Source organism: Apus apus, chromosome 12 (assembly GCF_020740795.1).
Source record: "Apus apus isolate bApuApu2 chromosome 12, bApuApu2.pri.cur, whole genome shotgun sequence".
Classification (NCBI taxonomy): Eukaryota; Metazoa; Chordata; class Aves; order Apodiformes; family Apodidae; genus Apus; species Apus apus.
Window position 1 is genome coordinate 3391357 of NC_067293.1, and position 19357 is coordinate 3410713.

Here is a 19357-nt window from a genome sequence, read left to right on the forward strand (position 1 = left end):
AGCCCCATCAGCCTGAGCACAAACCCCCATGGGACAGAAACCACCAGAGAAAGTCTGAAGGAAAGGTTTAGCACGGGAGTTACCCATTAACCAAGAGGGGGGAATCTTAAGAAGTCAGATTAAGTGGTCACCTTTCTGTATCCATTTGTAAAGCTTAAAAATAATCCTTATTTTTGCTCTATCAGGAAGGGCTCATAATGAAAGCTGGAGATACTCATACGGGGAAGTGGAGGAAAGGACATTTCTGTTTTAAACTTCTATTGCCTGAAAAACAGTACCCACCTGTCTTTTAAGTGTTCTGCATTTGTTTATCATATAAACATGTTGGTGTTTTTATTATTGTTACTAATGGTTTTTTTGAGATCATTTCTTCCCAGAACTACAGCAGGTACAATCCAACTGATGTGAATGTACATGAAGTGAAGGAAAAATGTTTTCATTTGAGGATTTTTTGAAAACAGCCGCCAAAGGAAAATTATCAGAACAGCTTTTGCATTTTCAATCTTTCAGGCTATTTTAAACAACATCCAGAGAAGAAAAAGGGCAAACCCAGCTGGTTTGGCTTCACTTGAACCAATGAGCTCATGCTCTTGCCTTAACATGAGCCCCAGGGTGGAAGCCAAGCCCAGCCACCCACGCCCCAGCACACGAGCTGCTCTGCTCTTAACTTTCACTTCCCCACCAGTGATCCAGATATTAGAAGTGATGGTTCTTTAGAGTAGCTAAAAGGAGAAGAGGAAATAGCTCGGACCACAGGTAGTATAAATGTGTTGTTTCAGGATGTAAAACTGTTGTCCAAAACTTAACGAGTGTTTTACAGCCTATTTACTGCCTCATCTGTTGCAACCCTGTAACGTGCTCATGTGGAAAGCCTGGCAATGCCAAATTTTAGAACAAATCCCAAAGGGACAAGTAGGTGAAATACAGAGAAAATTGGAGTCAATCTTCTGAGACTGGCAACAGCCCAGGGCAGTGAGGGATCACTTCCCACTGCAGTGCACAATCTGGAAAGTGAGGATATCTCAAAGGCAGCAAAAACAACTCCCCGTTTTTTTATTGTTTTGTTTTTGTTTGTTTTGTTTTAATTTTGCTCATGAAACTTGACAGTACATGGAAGAATTTAAATGGGAACTGAAAAAATTCACTTGGCAACCTGTATGGGCACATGGTACTGAGGAATTTCTATCCATAGAAAAGATTTTCCAAAGACAGATTCAAAGATCTCAGGTCATGGCTCTCTCAAATTCTGTAGTCTTTAAGAGCTTTTTATTTGTTTTTTTAATAGCACATTTGTGACTCCTCACTTTTCCTGCCCCACTGTCTAATCCCATTTCCATGCTCTAGCTCAAGCTTGCAGGAAGGCTACAGAGCTTCATCTTAAAAAGCTGAGATTAACACATAATTCATCATTTCAGGAACGTGGACATAAGAAAAAGCAATGAGGAGTGAGAAACCCTGAGCGTGGTTATCCAACACCTAGAACTGCCATAACCTTGTGCAAAGCCAGAAAAAAGTCTGCACCCTGAAGACTTTGCATTCAAAAAGCACAGGAGGAAGGGAAGAGGTGGAAACAGAAATGGGGGAGGAAGGGCAAACTGGGAGACAGCGTGAGCCAGCAGGCACAACACGATGCAGCCTTGCTGCTGACAAGAGGTTTGTGGGCTCCTCAGCAAAGCCACATTTTGGCAGGGAATCAGAAGGGAGGCAGTGAAGCAGGTCTCCCCAGTTGATGGGGAGCTTGTGCCCACACGCCTGCTGAGAACCCAGCACTCAGCTGGATGTCAGAGCAGGGCCCAGAGCAAGATGCACAGAGATGGGCTACGGTAAAACCACAAGGATGAAAAATAAGTCAATAAAGCTGGGTGTGAGCAAGCCAGAAAGTATCTTTTACACTGTTCAGAGAGAAGGAAGTTTAAAAACACCAGAGGAATGCCCAAAAGACAGGAATCCTGGCTGTGCTGAAGGCACAAAAACACTGAGCTTCAGAGCACAGGCGGGACAGGGGAGAGGAACGGGCTGCAGGATGGACACACAAATCCACGGGGCACTTTGTGAAACGACAGGGGAGGAAAGACTCCCAAGGAGGTGCAGGGGGAGAAGGGAGGGGGGAGGGTGTCAGGAGCTGATCCAAGGTGAAGCAGGGATGGGGAATGTGGGTTTTGCTCACCTGAGGACAGGACCAGGCTGAAGGCAGGTGAGCACAGAGGTGACAGCACAGAAAGCAGGGCTGGGCTGTGAGAGGCACAGGATGGGGACAGGGAGGCCAAGAGGGGATGGCAGAGCCAGTACGTACTGCAGACAAGAGGGTTGAGCCCCATTGGAGGAAGGGAAGAAGGACGAGGTGAGGAGAAGGGGCCTGAGGGAGAGATCAGGTGCCAACAAGTCCCAGAGCCACCTCCGAAACTGCACCACTCCCGAGAACCCAACGCGGCGCTGGCGGGGCCTGCCCCGCACGCACTGCCTGCCGCAGGCTGCCCGGCCCCGTCCTCCCTCCCTGCTCACCCAGGTCCTGCATCCCAGCATGGAGCTGCCAGCAGTCTTCCACAGATGCTCATAGCACACGGATGCTCTGTGGCCCAGAGCAGAAAGAGGAAAGCAGGACACAGGCTTGCACAGACCAAGCCAACACACAGGAGCAGATCTGTGGCACACCAGCCCCCCCCGGGCTCTCCTTTCCCAGCAGCAAACACATCCTCCCTCCTTAGGTGATGCCTGGGCACACTACCCCAGCACTTCCTTTTCCCCCTTGCAGTAAGTGCCCTACATCCTGGAAACCAATGTTTTTCTAGCTGAAGGCTGGTGTACCCCTCTGTCGCCCTGCTCTGCGTGAAACGGAGATGGCTGCGTCTGACAGGAGCTCTCAGAGAAGTAAAAAGCCACGCAGCAGGGAAGGGGAGGATGGGTGCACAGTCCTGGCACTCTGGAAGAAAACGGTTGCAGTGGAAATGACTCACAGTTTCCATCTGAAAGTGCAGAGCAAAAGCCTCCCCCTCTCCTGTGCTTCCCTCCACCCTGCTCGACTCCTGCGCAAACGCATCTCAGGGACCCACACCTCTCACCTCCTGCACTGGTGGCCCCGGGTGGCAGCAGAACCTCATCTGAGCACTACAAAGGGCAGAATGGCTTCTGGGTATTTTCTAACTGGGATGTCTCCTTTTTCAACCTAATGCCCATTTCTCTAGTGACCAAACAAGTGGTTGCAGTTACTGGCACTTCTCTGAGAGCAGCACAGCATCAGTGCGAGACACCAGCTTGGAGAAAGCTTGAAGAGACAGTCAGAAAGTTGATGACAGTGTAGAGACACACATCTACCTGTCACTACTGCTTAGGCCTGGCAAATGAAATTTATTCAGGCCTTGGAACATCCTCAGACTGGCTTAGGAATTACAGGAAGTCAGGATAATCAGCATAGGGCTCTTCATTTCCCTTCCACTTATTTAGAAGTGGACTCCACACTTCAGAGCCTTTAGAACACATTTTGAAACTTAGTTATGCAGCCACTACGAGGGCCAGGAGGGCTGTTTTTTTCCTGAAAGCTTGAGATTCTTGCATAATCACTTGAGCACAGGAAAGAGCAGTCAGAAAGAAGCTGCAGGCACTGAAGCAGAGTTCACAGCCGACCTGTGAGCACCCCTGCCCTGCGAGGCAGTGCTGCCTCTCCAGCCCCCTGCCCCTCACCTTCACACATCACCTCTGGATCCAACACCCTGAACAAGTGCAGAGTCCATAGGAAAAGCATCCTTGGAGGTGAGTGGTAAGTGGGTAACTGGGGGCATGGCCCATCTCCTTCAGCACAGGGATCCCCCCCCTTGATGGGATCCAGCACTGCTCCTGCACAGGGCAGTGAATGAGGGCAAGAATGTGAGATTGTTTTCAGTACCTCTGTCCCTGGTGTCCTGACCTTCCTCAGTAGCCCCGAGTGCTTCTGTGTGAGAGACAGCAATGACAGCTCAGTACAAACTGCCACTGCATCTCCAGCCCCCAGACACAACACCTGAAGCCCCACGTGTCCCTGCCCACACAGGTACATCCTGGCTCAAATCCAGCCCTTCTGAACAAGGAGCGGAGGGAGGGATCAGCAGATCTGCATCTGCATCCAGCTGAGCATCTGTGGCAGAGCATGACAGATAGGAAAACATGGCCCAGCTTTGATTTTCTCCTATGAAAACAATAGCCTTAATAGAAATTAGCAAAAGGGTACTGGTTTCTATGGGACAGGTGAATTCCTGCCATATATGACTTCTCAAAACATTCCGTAAGCACAGGCCTGCTAAAAAAGGAAAATAGTAATTACAATGACAATAATACATGTTATTTATGTAAGTTCTTAACTGGAGCATCCCAAAGTGCTTTTCAGATGTCACTGGTATTTCATCATTTATTTATGTAGCATCAGTTTTATATTTAGCCTGCAGTTCCAGAATAGCCAGCTTCAGAACATCTTCAAGTAATTAATAAGCAGAACTCCTCCCTTTCCTGCCTGCTGTTAAAAAACTCTTGTTTTTCACTCAAGAAACCACTTGCACACAGGGCCAAGCCAACTGCACAGTCAGTCCCTGAGGGCAAGTAGGAAAAACACTCCTGGGCTTGGCTGGGGCAGGAGCAGAGCCAGGCAACGGTGAAGCCACTTGCCCAAGCCCAAACAGCAACAGCAGGGAAAAACAGAGCAGGAAGTTGCAAGCCAGTTCTAGGTTGCCTTAGTGACAGAGCAAACAGCCCCAGCAGTGAAGCCAACCCCCAAAGATGTCAGTGGTGGTTTAACCAGCCCAGGATGTTGTTTGTCTCAACCTTCATCTGTGCTCTTTGGGCTGCAGGCGTCGGACACAGGTGCAGGCTGCAGCAGCTGCAAGGTTCAACTCTTATCTCCAGCACATGCAGGAGGGGCTGGGGATGGGCTCTGCCACCAACAGGCTCTGCAACCCTTCAACCCACCCACAGGCAAAATGGTGCTGTCAACAGAAGCACCTCATAGTTTGCCCTGGATGAAGACAGCCATACATGCCTTATGCAAAGGGCCAAGGGAGTGCTCAGGGCTCTCCAGGCACACAGGAAAAGACAAAGGAAAACCTCTCTGAGTTCAATGCAACTTTCCTGGACCCCCAAACTGCCATGGAAAGCAACTGTCTTTTGGCATCTGGGTTTGCCTCCCCAAAAAACAGCCTTGTGGACATCCAGCCCACCCCAGCCAGCACCATCATCTCCCTTCCAAGTGATGGAGGCTCCTTTCTCTTCTCCTGACTGTGCCTTTCCTACCCTACCATAAACCCAGCTCCTGCCAAACCTCTTGTCTGCCTGTGCCCTCTACTTCTTTCCAGCAGGCATAGCACTTCCCTCAAGTCCCTGCTCCAGCTAATCCAGTGTCCCCTGGGGCTGAGCCACAGAGCCACGGGCTTGGCAGGCTGGCAGAACCCTGGCAGGCACAGGGCCAGGTGCCATCCTGAGCTGTGTCTTCCTCCAGACCTACTGGGAGATGTGTCCTGCTCCACACACAGACACTGCAGCACAGATCCAACCCCCATCCCAGGCTCCTGATCGCTTCCAAAATGCAGTTATGGATGTTACAGAGAGCAACATATGGCATGGACATGACCTGGCCCTCTAACTGCAGAGGGGTAGCATCATTTTTCTGGCTGCACCCGTGCAGGGTCCCCCCCTGGGGACAGAGGGGGCTGCGGTGGGCATGTCACCCAGCATGAAGCCAGGAGCAGGATGACGGTGCAGGGAGTGCTCTGGACTCCAACAGGCAGGGTCTCCTTCCCGCTGCAGCCACTCCCCAGGGACAGCCCTGTGACAGGAGATACTAATAAGGGAGAGAAAAAAAATTGCATTTCAGCAAGAAAGGAGAGAGGGGTGAGAAAGGGGTCAGGAACGAGCAGACCTGACCCCATTAGAGAAACAGCAGGATGCAGGGAAAAGCTAAGTCAGGGCTGTGCTGAAGGAAGGAGAAACCAGCAAGGGAGAGAGCTTTGATTTGTACTTTTCAAGAGAATGAAAGAGATGAAGGGAGATGGTGGCAGGGAAACATGCTCCAGTATTTCTGAGATGACAGCAACGGCCACAAAGGCACATAAACCCACCCTTTTCTTTCTTGGACAGAACAGGAGCAATAAGGCCAATTAACCAGGGAAGCTAAAGCCCATGTGTGTTTGAAGCCTGACTGCTGTTCAGCTGCTGTGCATGACTGTGACTTGCATTCTCAGGCCACAGAAACGTCACAAGCTTTGTGTAACTTTGCATCGTTAGAGAGAATAAATCAGCGTGCAGAGGGCTCAGCGAAACGCTGGAAGAGCCACCAAGCTGCATATACAAAAGGACGCCCCAATATGCACTGCAGCAGGTAGCCCAGGTTCAAATGCTCCTAGTCCTGGGGTGTATCTCTGCAAATATCTCCAGATATGGCTGAAACAACACCCAAGAGCCAACCCCTCACCTGATTCTGAGTGCACCAAATCCCCAACCGCATTGCTGGCATTAGCTGCAGGCACCACCACCAACCATCTGTTCCAGGCATTTCACTGCATTGACAGTGGCAGGACAGGGCAGATGCTGTCAGTGCAGGGACACCTGCATTTTCCTGACACTGGCACAGAACAAAACCAACTCAACCTTGGTCAGCAAGTGCTAAAACCCTGGGTACACGGCTAGCAAAAAGTGATAAAATGTATATGCACACGTATGTAAGGGGCTGGATGCTTTGCTCTCTTCCTAGAACTTTCCTATAATGGGCAGGAGGACAGATATTTAAATGATGCCTTGGGCAGGATAAGATTTAGTGCCCATCAAAAGCTTGTGGTAGCCTTCAAAAACCTCAAAAATGGATGCGTTGACTACAGCTCATCCTATAGCCACTACTCCTCAGTGCACAGGTGTGTGTGGGTGAGCAAGGCACTGCTTCATCTCCTCTGGAGTGGGAGACATGCTGGAGACCTGCTAAGTGACCCAAAGAGCTGCACAGCATCCTTGGTGCCTTGCTCCTCTCCCTAAAACTGTGCCTCTCAGTCACTGCACCCCCAGCGTGTGCCCAGGCAGGAGCAGACCCAGCCATGACCACAGCACAGGCTGCCCAGGGCCACAGCACCCAGCCAGCACTGAGCAAAGTCCAAACCCTCACAGCACACGAGCCCCAGTTCAGGAAAGCACGTGATTAATTTTAAGAATGTGTTTAAGTGTTTTCTTGAATAAGCCCCTGTGAGCAATAATCTCTCCATAAGCACCTCCACAGAAGTCACCCGAGGGAGCTGCGGTGGCAGGTGCTGGAGGCACCTTGCCACAGTGGGCAAAACCTGCCCTGGCTGAACAGCAGCAGAGCTCCCACCCACGGACACAGGGGCAGAATATCCTCCCATGTCTTATCTACATCTCTTTTTCTACTTAAATGATGCAAGCACAGCGTTCTGACTGCACCCGAGGGGGAACGTGCATATATTCTGTCTCTCTCGAGTACTAGAATCACTACAAATGCTGCATATAAACATTTCTCCTACTGATCAAAGCGAATTTAGCTTATTCAAAGAGGATTCTATGCAGAAAGCTGATTTCCTCTACAAGAGTATAAATTCTGACACTAATAATATCGCTTAAGCCGAAATAAACCACAGAAATAACAAAATGCCTTTTTGCCTCCATCAAAACCTTCTTAATATCACAGTTAAGGAGCTTTTCATCTCCTATTTTGCATCTGACTGAAACTGAGCCACCCATACAAGCCCAGCCCAGCCAGGATCAAACAAAATCCATCTTCTCTCGGCAGGCTGCCCACTGCCTCACAGGGAGGCTCCAGGGAGCACCAGGAAACACAGGAGAACAGACACTCAGTTTACATCCCTCCGTGTGGCAAGAACTGATGCAGTTAATGGCATGCAGAGGCTTTCCCACTTTGCAATTGCTGGGAGTTCATGTGCTGGCAGATGCATGGCCAAGAGCTGTGGGTGTGCCTGGGTGCCACCAAGCTGCACCCTGGGGTGCCTGGGGATGCACCACTGGGCTGGTTGACACTCAAAACGGGCAAAGCCTTTGCAGCTCCTCCTGCTCAGCTAAGATGCTCTGGGCTTGCATCCTTTGTAGACCTCCCAGGCAAAGCAGTGAACATATCTTCAGTTAATCTGTATAGAAACGATCTAAAGAAAATCAGGGTAATTGTGGGAGACTTAAAATTGCCACCAGATGACTAGTTTTGGCAGCACTGTGGGAAAATGGATTGTCTGGGTTTTGTCAAGCGCTTGTTTCTCTGATCTCATGTCTCCCACACGTTTTATTTCTCTGTCACAAAGCAGTGAATGACACCTTTGGAAAACTTGCAACTGGCTTGAGACACAGCCCTCTCCTTGCAGGGGCCCAGCCTCTGCTGAGCATAACACTCCCAAGGAGAGAGGGGAGGCACAGGAAAGCTCTGGCTCTGCCCTGGCCTTACATGCATGCAGGGAAACAAGTGACCATGTGCAACTCATTTGGGTCCTGAGACAGAAGGTTATTTTCCTTTGTTATTTTCCTGGCAGTGCCACAAGAGCCACAGCTGCCCTGGTCCCATGTCCACCAGCACCTCCGTGCAGGTTTCTCCTACCTTGCCACATCACTTTCCCCTTCATGCTCAGCAACAACCTGAACACGGAGAGGATGAGGGAGATTGCACTGAAGGTCTGAGAGAAGATCACCCATGTCTCTCCACTGCCAAAGGTCCCTGGCTACTCTCCTTGAGGTCTAGCCTAGATGTCTTGCTCCCACTTATCACCTGCACTTTGTACTCTGGCTCTACAATTGCACTTTTGACACCATATTTTACCTTTGGTGTTCCAAAGTTAAAAAGCTGCAGGTAATCTCTTGGTAAAGAATGGTTTTAATTATCATACTTGGGTTTTGACTGCTCCTCTCTAGCCAAATCTTTAAATTTTTCTTCATCTTTTATCGTGTCATTTATCCCACCCGCCAACTTTGTGCTTTTGCTACATTTGTCTATTTAACATGAACCCTGTTTGTCTGCCAAAACCCCATCCACTGAGTCCTAACCAGTAGCACACCTCAGGGACCATTCAAAGCTGACATTGATACAATCTGCCCTATGGCTTTGCAGAAGAAAAGGCTGCCCAGAGAACCAGGGTTGCCACCCACCTTGTCTATCCGCTCTGCAGGCTGTGCTGCTTTCCAGGGATTCCTGCTGAACTCTCTTTTCCTCTCCAACATCTCCCTTACACAACCTGTTAGTGAATATGATGCCAGGCCAGAATGATGGCTGGGATGCTGGGAACACCAGTGCAGCAAAAGGAAACAAAAGAGCCCCAGGTGAAAGCTGCACTTCATCCTTCCCCACCCACAAGGAGCCACTGAGCTCCCCATCACAGCCTACACTTCTGCTGCTACAGCTTGGGATTACAGCTGCACTGACCCCATGAGAGGAAGAGCACTGGCTGCATCCTAGCAGCTGGTCCAAAGGGCAGTGGGGGGGACACAGGTACTCCAGGATACCTTGGAAAGGGACAGCCTCCCTTTGCTGCTGCTGTCTGACCCCCATCAGATCCAGCACTCCTCTTCCACAGGTACAAAAGAGCAATGCTCTGCCAGAAGTCACCCACCAAGCTCCCACCAACTTCACTCCACCTTCGAGCACCAAAGAGAAATGTAAATATTCTCCTGGTGCTCAGTGAGCATACACTGAAAATCAGGAACCACAACAACATACCATGAGCTTCACTGCACCTGCAGGACTTTGGGAGCTGCATCAGACCACGCATCATGCCTGCTCAGGCTGGCCAGGCAGCAGCACAGCTCTCCTGGCTGGAGATGAGTCTCCTTTAACACACAAACTGTGGCTCCACACAAGCTGACCGCTTCCATGACAATAAAAGCTTTCGTCACTGAGGCTTTTTCATTTGCTATTATATCATTCACTGGCTACAAATGGCTCCTCACTTCAGACAGTTCCCTGTCTCAAGGGGGTGCCCTGAATGCCCCAAATACCAAACTCAATCTACACATTGGAAGAGCCTCACACACCTCATCTTTTATCCCTGGGTGCCCATTCCTCTTGTGGTTGAAGTTGTGTGCTCTGGTACAGGCAGCACCAACTCTGCTCCCCACCCCTTCACCTCATCCACAGTCACCACCACAGATCCCTGTGGGCTCAGCTGTGATTGCCCCAAGGCAAGTGGCCAACAAGGTACCTGACAGGATCACTGAAGGACAGCCAGGCTGTCCCCAGGGTTTTGGGGAATATTAAACTACTCAGCTTGCTCTTACTGACTTAACATACCCTGCTGTGTCTGGACCGCAGGGAGGAGACAGGATCCTGCAAATCAAGGTCACTGGTGTGACTCCAGGCTGCTTCAGGCTGCCAGAAAGAGCCAGCCCCTGGCACCCCAGTATTCCAGGGCACACTGCACCACACAACTTGCTCCATCCACTTACCAAGCACCAGCCCCTGCTCCTCACGTACCAGGGGCACCAGAGAGCTCAGCACCGTGTGGGTTGAGGCAGAGCTGGGACTCCAGCCTGCAGCACACCTGATGCTGGGGCCCTTGTCCTTCCCCACTCTGCTAGTGGCAAGAAGGGGGCAGGTGGGGGGATGTGCTCACACCATGCTCTGCAGGTGCCCATCTCATCAGTGCCAAGGCTGAACCTCACCTTGGGAGAAGAACCAGAAACTATGGCTTTTCAGTCTCCCCCTCTTCACCACTCCCCACCATTGTTTCCCAGTATATCCTCTCCACCCTCCCAACAGACAGCATACCAGCATATTGACATCCCTTCCTTGATGATCTGGTGGATGGAGAGGAACCACCTTTCCCTCAGAGCTACCTGAGGAGCACACACCTCATCTTTCATCACTGAGGGCATCCAAAGCACCTTCTGAGACAATCCTACAAGCTTATGCCATCTCCTTCCCTGCTCCCTGAACACTGCAGTGTCTTATGCCTCTTCCTAGTAATGTAGAAGTGCTAGGATTTATCCCTTACTGCTGAACTGTTGAAAGCAGGAAACTCTGCCAAGACCTAGGAACCAGAGACACCTGCCCTCACCCTCCTCTGGCACTTGGCTGCAAACACAGGAAGCAGCAGAGCAGCTCTGGGGGACCTGCCTGTGAGAAAGAGAGAACTGGCAGGGATGATGTGGGCAGTGAAACCCTAGAGAGGATCAGGAAGAGAGGGGCTGCTGATGGACTCTACTAGATCCTTTGGGTTGATGTAAGAGTTTTATTTTCATCTGCAGGCCCACCCTTCCCTCTCTGACAGAAGGCACCTGGCACAGGCACTAAACAAGCATTTGCCTGTAGGATACCAAAGCTCTTCAGGTCCTGTACAAACAGTTTCATTTTTAATGAGAGGTTCCATCAGCTTGTACAGAGCATTTGTCCCTATGTATTGTTGATGAAAGAGGGAAGGCAAATCACATGGAAGCCCATCAGGATCCCTGAACAGCTGCACAAAGGAAGCAATAACCATGACACTAGGAAATCAGGCTGGATTATTACCATGGCTTCTTTTCAGCTATAAAAATCAGTAATTTTACAAGAAAACTCTGTTTTTAAAAGAACTGTTTCAAACCCTCAATTCATTTAACAGCCCAGGCCATCAAATCTGTCAGCAGAGAACTACTATGGATTATCCACTGAACTTGTACTGGACCTTCTGCATATCCCATTGACTAACCTTCCATCAAAGTCAAGGTCAAAGCTGACTGCACGCTGGAGTAATTCCATGGAAAACAGTGCAATACATGCAACAAAGCCCAGGGCAGCTTTGAACTGCCCCCAGCATCCACCCAGGGCACAGGAGTTCATGTTTGCACAGCCGAGAGCACAACAAAGCCAACCTGCTGCAGCATCCCACTCGCGGGGATGAAATGCATCCCAGAAAGCACGTGACTTTCGCTCCAGACATTCCAGCGTGATTCCTGGGGCACATCTGACTCCCGGCTGACGCCAGTGCCCGTGCCTCTCACCTTGCCAGGCTGTCCTTCGGTCCTGCCCTGTTTATTTCCCGGTTCTACGCTGCCCCTGCACAGGCTGAGCTCCGCTCCCTGCTCGCCCAGTTCCCTGCGCCGGCAGATCCTGCCCCGCTCCCGCTCCCACGCCACAACCACTAACCCCGGGCGCTGGAAGAGCCGCTTCCTGCGCTCCCCGCATCCCTGCACCGCCCTCCCGGCGGGGCAGCAGGTGGGCAGCGGGCTGCAAGCGGACACGCCAGGCCACGGCGCCCACGGAGGGGAACCCAAAGCTACAATTCTGCCCCCGTCCCGCCCTTCCCCAGCCCTGCCCGGCCGAGCCGCGCCCTTCCCCGCCCTGACCGCCCGCTTCCCAGCCCAGCCCAGCCCCGACCTAACTCTGCCGCGGCTCCATCCCCGCCCAGCCCCTTCCTCCTGCTCCCTGCGCTGCCCCTGCCCCTGCTCCAGCGGGCCCGCAGCCCCCCGCGCCGGGCGGAGCGGGGGTCCCCCCGCGCCGCGCTCACCAGGACGAAGGAGCCGCGCACCGCCTCCGAGACGCTCTGCCGCAGCTCGGCGGCCGTGCCCGGCTTGCTGAGCCGCTTCGTGAACTTCCTCACTTCCGACATGGCGACATGGTCCGTGCCGACCGCTGCAGGCCCCAGCCGAGCCGAGCCGAGCCGAGCCGAGCCGAGCCGAGCCGCCCGCGGGCTCCTGCCTCCCTGCCGGCAGGGCCGTGCCGGGCTGCGCCGGGGCCGTGCCGGGGATGTGCGGGGCCGTGCCGGGGCGGGCGGAGCCGGGATGCGAAGGAGGAGCCTGCTCGGCTCGGCCCGGCCCCGCTTTGTCCCCCCAGCAGGTGCCGCGCTCCCCCTCCCCGTCCTGCCCCGGCACACGCAGCCCGGGCTCCGCAAGGCGGCAACGCGGCTGCCACCCAGCCCGCCTGCTCCGCCGGGATGCTCGTCTGAGGGAGCTGCGGGGAGATGCTGCTCTGGTGGAGCTCCGGGGACGCAGCGGCAGTTTGCCCAGCGCTCACCCAAAGCCTCCAGCTGGAGGTACTGGCCATCTCTAACCACGCTGTGCCTCAGAGGCGCAGTATCCGATGGACAGACAGGGCGTTTGGGCCGGTGCTCTCTGCATCTCTGCCCAAGGTGTGGCCCTGCTGTACAAGCTGTGCTCCCGTAAGGCTGAGCTGGATGCAGGACAAGATCTTATCAGTGAGCATCTCCAAACTATAGGGTTTGCTATAGGAAAGTGCTTTGATTGTAGAGGCCATGAACCCGTTTGCCTGCCTGAAGTTAATTCCTAGTCCTTTCTGTCATTATACACTGCTTTCCATGATGGTGATTTTGCAATGGTAGTAGATGCAGAGAGAGCAATTGATCCTTCAGGTTTTGTACATTAAAGCCTTACTTTTAAATTTACTTCTTTTCTTGCACACTCTGTCTCCACAGCAAGCAACTGCAAGAGTTGCTGTGGAGTCATACTTGTAAGGAATTTACACATCTTGTGCCATATGGTTGATTAAATACTATCTACAGGGACCTCACTGGAATTACAGGCATGCTGCAAGTCACACAACATATAGAGAAACTGTTTAGATTATGAGAGCCAATCTGTAGGGGGTAATGAATACAGCTATTATGAACCAAACCATTCAAAATCTTATTTGTGACTTCCAAAGCACGCAAGCCAGTTATTGTTCTGCTTTTTAGCAGTTCACTGAAGGGGCAGCAGGCACCATTTCATATTAAACATCACTCTGTGTTTTTTTTTTTTTCACACCAGAGGCAAAAGAAATTTGAGCATATAGTGTTAATTATCAAGTATCTGTTAGAGGAGGGACTTGCAGAGGTTTTACCAGCCACTTCACGCTGTCACACCACACAGCTCCAGCTGAGCTGGGCTGTGCCTATACTGGTCAATAAAACAAGTTAGGTCTTATTCACCTGGCCATGAGAGGACAGGTAACATAAGGATGCTTGTCACAGAATGGGGTGGCCTTGTCCATCTCCCTGGGCCCTGCAGTTCCTAAAAGCAGGCTGGGCACTGCAGGAGTGATGATTTGGGGCCTGCAGTTATGGCAGCGTCATGTCTGGCTTGGGTTTGCTAGGTTAGGAACAGCTCAGAACTGGAGTGTTTGCCAAAGGGCTGAGGAGAAGAGTGCTGTGATGGGTCACTTGAGAGGAAAAACAGTCATCCCTAGAGCACCCACCCCTTGTTTATCCAGTCAGAAGCAAAACAAGTTCCTGCTAAGGTTATGAGCTTGGTGAGGTGCCAGCGAGGGGCTGCATCCGATCAGCTGCCCGTCAGCATCCCACTCAACTGAGCTCAGCAGCCATAGAGGACCAGCCAACAGTGAGGCTGTTTTTTTGGAGCTAAGCATGAAAACAAAAGGAAAACAGAAGCAATGGGAAGGACACATCACATGAAAACAACATGCAGAAGGCTGTGACTCCCTCTCAGGAAGACCAAACATCAGAATAAGAGTCTCAAGCAAAGGGAGTGCTAAGGCAAGACAACAGCAGCCACAGCACCACTGTGACAAGCCCAAGGCTGCAAGGATCGTGGTTTTCATCTCATTTTTCACAGGGAAGGAACACCACACGTGGTTCATCGGCATAAGAAAGACACCCAAGAACACACAGGGTCATTCTGATGGTGCTGAGAAATCCACTGCCCCAGGTAACTGAACTGTGTTGGACCCAGCTGGGACCTCCCAGACTGGGAGCTCTCAGACTCACCCATGCTAACATTGTCTCCTCTCTTTTGAGACTAGAGTCCTGAGGTCCCTGGTATCATTTTGATCCTGGGCCTTTCCAAAACATCGTGGAAATGGCTTCCATGTTCTTCTCATGTACACACCTGCAGCTAATTTTTGGCCTTTGGCAGATTCAATCAAGACCCCTGAGCACCAGGCTCTTCTGTTGATGGGCTACAGCTGATGGATTGACTGTTCCTTTCCCCAGGCACCTGCATTTATTGGAAGCCCAGGAAGAACAATCAACACCAGATCCTCTGAAGAAAAATACTTTGCTGCTGGCCAAGACTGCCTTTAGGACAGGCAGCTCTTCCCACTTCCTTTGTCTGCCACCCTCTACTCTTCAAGTTCATACAGGGAATTTCTCTTTCTAAGGAAATAATCAAATCCAACAGAAATGTGCCAGGCTTTATGAGCCACTCAACCCAGAAGAAAGAAAACTTCAATAAAACAAATTGCAACTGAAAAAAAGAAAAGAAAGAAACAAGTGAAGCTGCTGAAGCAACGTAGAGGTCACAGACAAAAGGAAACTCTTGGCTGATCCAAAACTACCTCCCAGCCTGCAGCAGCTTTTGCCTTTTAAAAAACCTGAAACATCCTTAAAGCAAGCATGGAATTAATGGCTCTAGAAAACACTGGGAATGTCAGTGTCCTGCATTACATGTGTTGACTGTGAACACTTCTATCTAAGATAGAAGGCACTTAACATCATTAGACAATAATCCTCTGATTTCCACTGCCTTCACCAGTTATCTGTGGGCATTTTTATCACCTGCCATTACATTTTAAATGTCCCAGCTTCCCCACTTCTGTGAGATACAGCTGGCATGTTTTAATGTTCTTCAAATACTTCAAGAGGAAAAACAAAAAAAAGGAAAAAAAATGATGTGGCCTTATAATCACATCTGCACGTTGAGCTTTGTTGGTAACAAGGCCAAGCCAAGAGCTCCTGAAGCAATGCTTGCTGTGTAGCTTGTGCCTCCAGTCTAAGCAGGGCAAAACAATGGGTTTGGGTCATCTGATGAGACATTGCTCCTTGGCTGTAGCCCCAGCCAGCAGCCCCTCTGGTGTGCTCAGGAGAAGTCCAGTTGTGACACCAGGGCAAACAGCGGGCAAGGCTGGGTAAGGCAAGAGCAGCTGTTTGGCTTCCACAGCTGCTGCTGTTACTCCCTGTGTGCCAGATGTCCCGTCTGCTGCCTCCTGCCGCCACCAGAGGTGTGAACGGGACTGTCACTAAGAAGCTGGCTCCTCTGTGCCCTTGCAGGGAGCGTGCTCCAGGTGGGCAGCACCAAACCCAGGCTTTATTCAGGGCTACGAAGTCCTTGCCGTTAAGGGGCTGCCCTCTGCTGACTCACCCAGGGTTGCACGGGCACAGCTCCTCGAAGGTGGATGGAATACGAATCCAAGCAGCACCTTTCCTAGAAGGGCACCAATCCAGGTGCACTCAACTCAGCAGGAGCAGACACTGCTGGACTTGGTGGCAGGGCTGCTGTGCTCCCTGCCTTCACCTGCCTCAGCTCCAGGGGACAGGAGCCACAGCAGCAGCACTGTGCCCAAGGCTGCTGGTGTGTCCTGGGAGCTTCCACAAGCATCCATCTTCGTGGAAGAGCATCCAAGGGTCTGCAGGGACCATGGGTAAACTCCTCCTTGCGTTAAGGGTCAGTGAAGCAGAACTAAAAGGTACCACCAGTAATGGTGAGCCCTGTTGATGTGCCATGCTGTCCCTAGCACAGCTATAAACCTTAAAGAGAAAATACTGGCCCAGTGGCCACCAGATTTGTGTATTTTGTTGAAATACAACAAGTAAAAATTATCCCAAGGTTTAGTTCCTAGGAAATAAGACATTTTATCAAAAACTTGATTGAAGAAAATGAAACAGAGACATGTTCCTTCTGAAACTCCTGGTCTTAACTATTTTCAGATGTAGAAACTACAAATTAGACAGACATCAGCTCCAGTCTCTAAACCCTTCCTACTTAATTTTTATTAAGAGACTTTTTTGTTGTTTTCTTTGTTTCTTCTGCCACATAGAGCTGGACAAAGAAAACTTGGTCCATCACTTCAGGTGTTTTGTACACCCAGACAGGGGAAGAGAAAGGGGTCAAGACACAGTTGTTGGTGAGGGACAGCAGGAACCTCCTGAGCTCACTGTGCAAGTGGAGAGTGCCAACAGCTGCTGCAGAGCTGCTGCCTGCACCAGCACTCCATGAGATGGTCATACACAGCATCCCCTTGTCCTTCCACCAGATACCACTGAGAAGAGTCTGCAGCAGTTGGCACCACCCTGTCAGGAATTTATACAAGTGGGTGAGAGCATCCTGAGTTGCCTCTTCTCAAGGCTGAACAGCCCCAGCTCTCTCATGCTCCCCTTTGTGTCAGAAGCTCCAAGCTCTCCATCAGCTGAGTAGCCCTTTGCTGGACTCTCTCCAGTATATCCTTGTCTCTCTTGTACTGGGAACCCACTAGTGCTGGGGAGAGGAGAACTATCACCTCAGAACTGCTGGCAATGCTCTTCTTGCTGGCCCTCTTCTCTGCATCCTGGATTACAACTGAGTAGATGAGAGTGACAGTAGGAAATTACAGGGTCTGGGTTCAGAAGCAGAGCTGTAGGTGATGAAGCAGAATCCCACTGATGAGTTTTCCCCTATTTATCTTCCTCTGCTGGAAGTCTTTAATGATCATTTACAGTAACTGCCCTGCAGGAGGATCATTAAGATCTCACACAAATCCCATGAGCAACTCTCTAGCTTGGACAAAGATGACAGCAATTAAGAGGATATGCACAACTGCTGGACACCTGCTGGAGGTCAAAATGCCACCACTGCCTGGGCTCAGTCCAGTATTTTATAGGACAAGTCTGTGTGAAAAGGCAGAAGAAAAAAAAGTGGTAATTTTTCCTTGTTTTCCTCGTGCTGATATGCTAGGCCAACTGGCAAACAGTCTGAAGGGGTCACCATCCTCCCAACTGAGTCCATTTCACAATATGCTTTGCAGCATGAAGTGCTGCACTTCAACCAGCCAGGCCAATATGGGAGCCTCCCACCTTCTCAAAATTTCTGAACTCTGACACTTGAGTATCTATTTCCAGACAGCAAAAGCAAGGAGCTACAAGGGCAGCTCTCCTGCTCCTTGTGCAGGAACACATATACCAGGAGCTGAGGTGCCTGTGGCATGCTGGGCAGAGGTCTGGGCCTTTCCAACTCCGTTTTCTGATTGCCTTGTACAAGTGTGACCCTCCAGGATCTGCATACCCCTGCAGGTCCATTACAGAGCTCCTCCCTGCCACGACAATGCTTTGTCTCCACCTTGAGCCCTGTTCCTGTCCTCTGGAACACTGGTCAAGTCCTGTTAAAAAGGGGATCTTTCCATAGGCTAATGGTTGACCAAGCCCAGAAGCAAGACAGGTTGAGGAGGCATGAAGAGCTAGTTGATTTGGTGACCCAGCTCTATCACAGTATTTAGAACTGCACTGATCACAGGGACCTGTAGGCAGAACAGGTTGCAGAGGGGCCAGGTCTAAAAGAAGCTTTAATTGATAGGGATTTTGGAATTTCAAGTCACTCCTGAGCCATTTTTTAACATGGAGAAAAGAAATCTTGGCCATCACCCCCCCAAGTTTTCCACATCTTTCCTCAGTTAGAACAGTGATGGCTGGTTGGGGTTTTCCTACAGGAGGCACTACAGTTAATTCCTGCAGGAATTCTGCTCTGAATTAGCCTGTTTCTCATGTGAACTCACTTTTTTCCATGCTGAAACACTTTAAACACAAATATTCAGTAGTTTACTATGAAGAAAAAGAAAAATGTAAGTAAATGGACACAATCGCTTATTATTACTTGTTTCTCTCACAGAACAAATCAAGTAGATCACCAGATAACTGGGGATATACTGACATGATTTGTGGCAAGCAACAAGAATCTTACACCCGTGACATGACAGAACTAGAGAAACATTATGCATTTTTGAAGGAGTCCATCCTCCTCAGCCAGCCCCAGCAGCTGTAGCACACACACTGAAGAAGCACAGAGCATGTTGGAGTGTGTCCACCTCCAGTACTAGAAAAACCATCACCAGGGGTACAAGCATAAAACCTACCAGTTCACCATGTCACCTGAGAAAATAACAACTCCACTTTCAAAACTCCACCTTTCACAAATTTCCCCAGAGCAAACCCAAGTGTGATCTGAGGAGCAGATAATGCAGTTCAGAGTGTCTGTAACATCTTGCAAGGAGTGTGACCTCAAGAAGAGCTCACTGAGTTTGTTTTTCCTGAGCAAGTATGTACTGTAAAAGTTAATGAGGCTTCCAACTGCTGAACCCTTTAACTGACAACAGCTTAGAGGAAGCTCCAGCAGTGCTCAGTTTGAAATACTGTGCAAAGTCTTTCAGAGCTTTCCATGAATCTTTTCCATGGGAAGTCAGAGATGAAAATGAAGTGACTGCTAAAGACACTGATCAGCACTCATCCTACCTGTGTGTCAGACCATTGAGCAGTAACTTCTATAAAACCAGAACCTGTTGAAGACCTGCACAAGTTAGACACAAATTCATGTAAGCAAAGCCCAGTAGGACTAAAAAGACAAACAGCACTGAGACATTGAGAGATCCCACCAGAGGAAGAAAGTGGAAAAAAGAATGAAAGATGACCAGAAAAACACTGTGAGGCTGGTCAAACACTGGGACAGGTTA

At 50.4% G+C, this 19357-nt stretch overlaps 1 protein-coding gene across 3 annotated transcripts in view; it reads right to left on the reverse strand.

The window, feature by feature from the left end:
- Positions 1-12590, reverse strand: part of DOCK11 (dedicator of cytokinesis 11) — a 78435-nt gene extending 65845 nt beyond the window's left edge. For all 3 annotated transcript variants that reach the window (XM_051630381.1, XM_051630382.1, XM_051630380.1), the window contains exon 1: positions 12438-12590. In XM_051630381.1, the coding sequence (XP_051486341.1) occupies positions 12438-12539 (102 nt within the window). In that variant the 5' untranslated portion in view covers positions 12540-12590. The remainder of the gene's footprint in view (positions 1-12437) is intronic.
- Positions 12591-19357: the final 6767 nt, after the last annotated feature.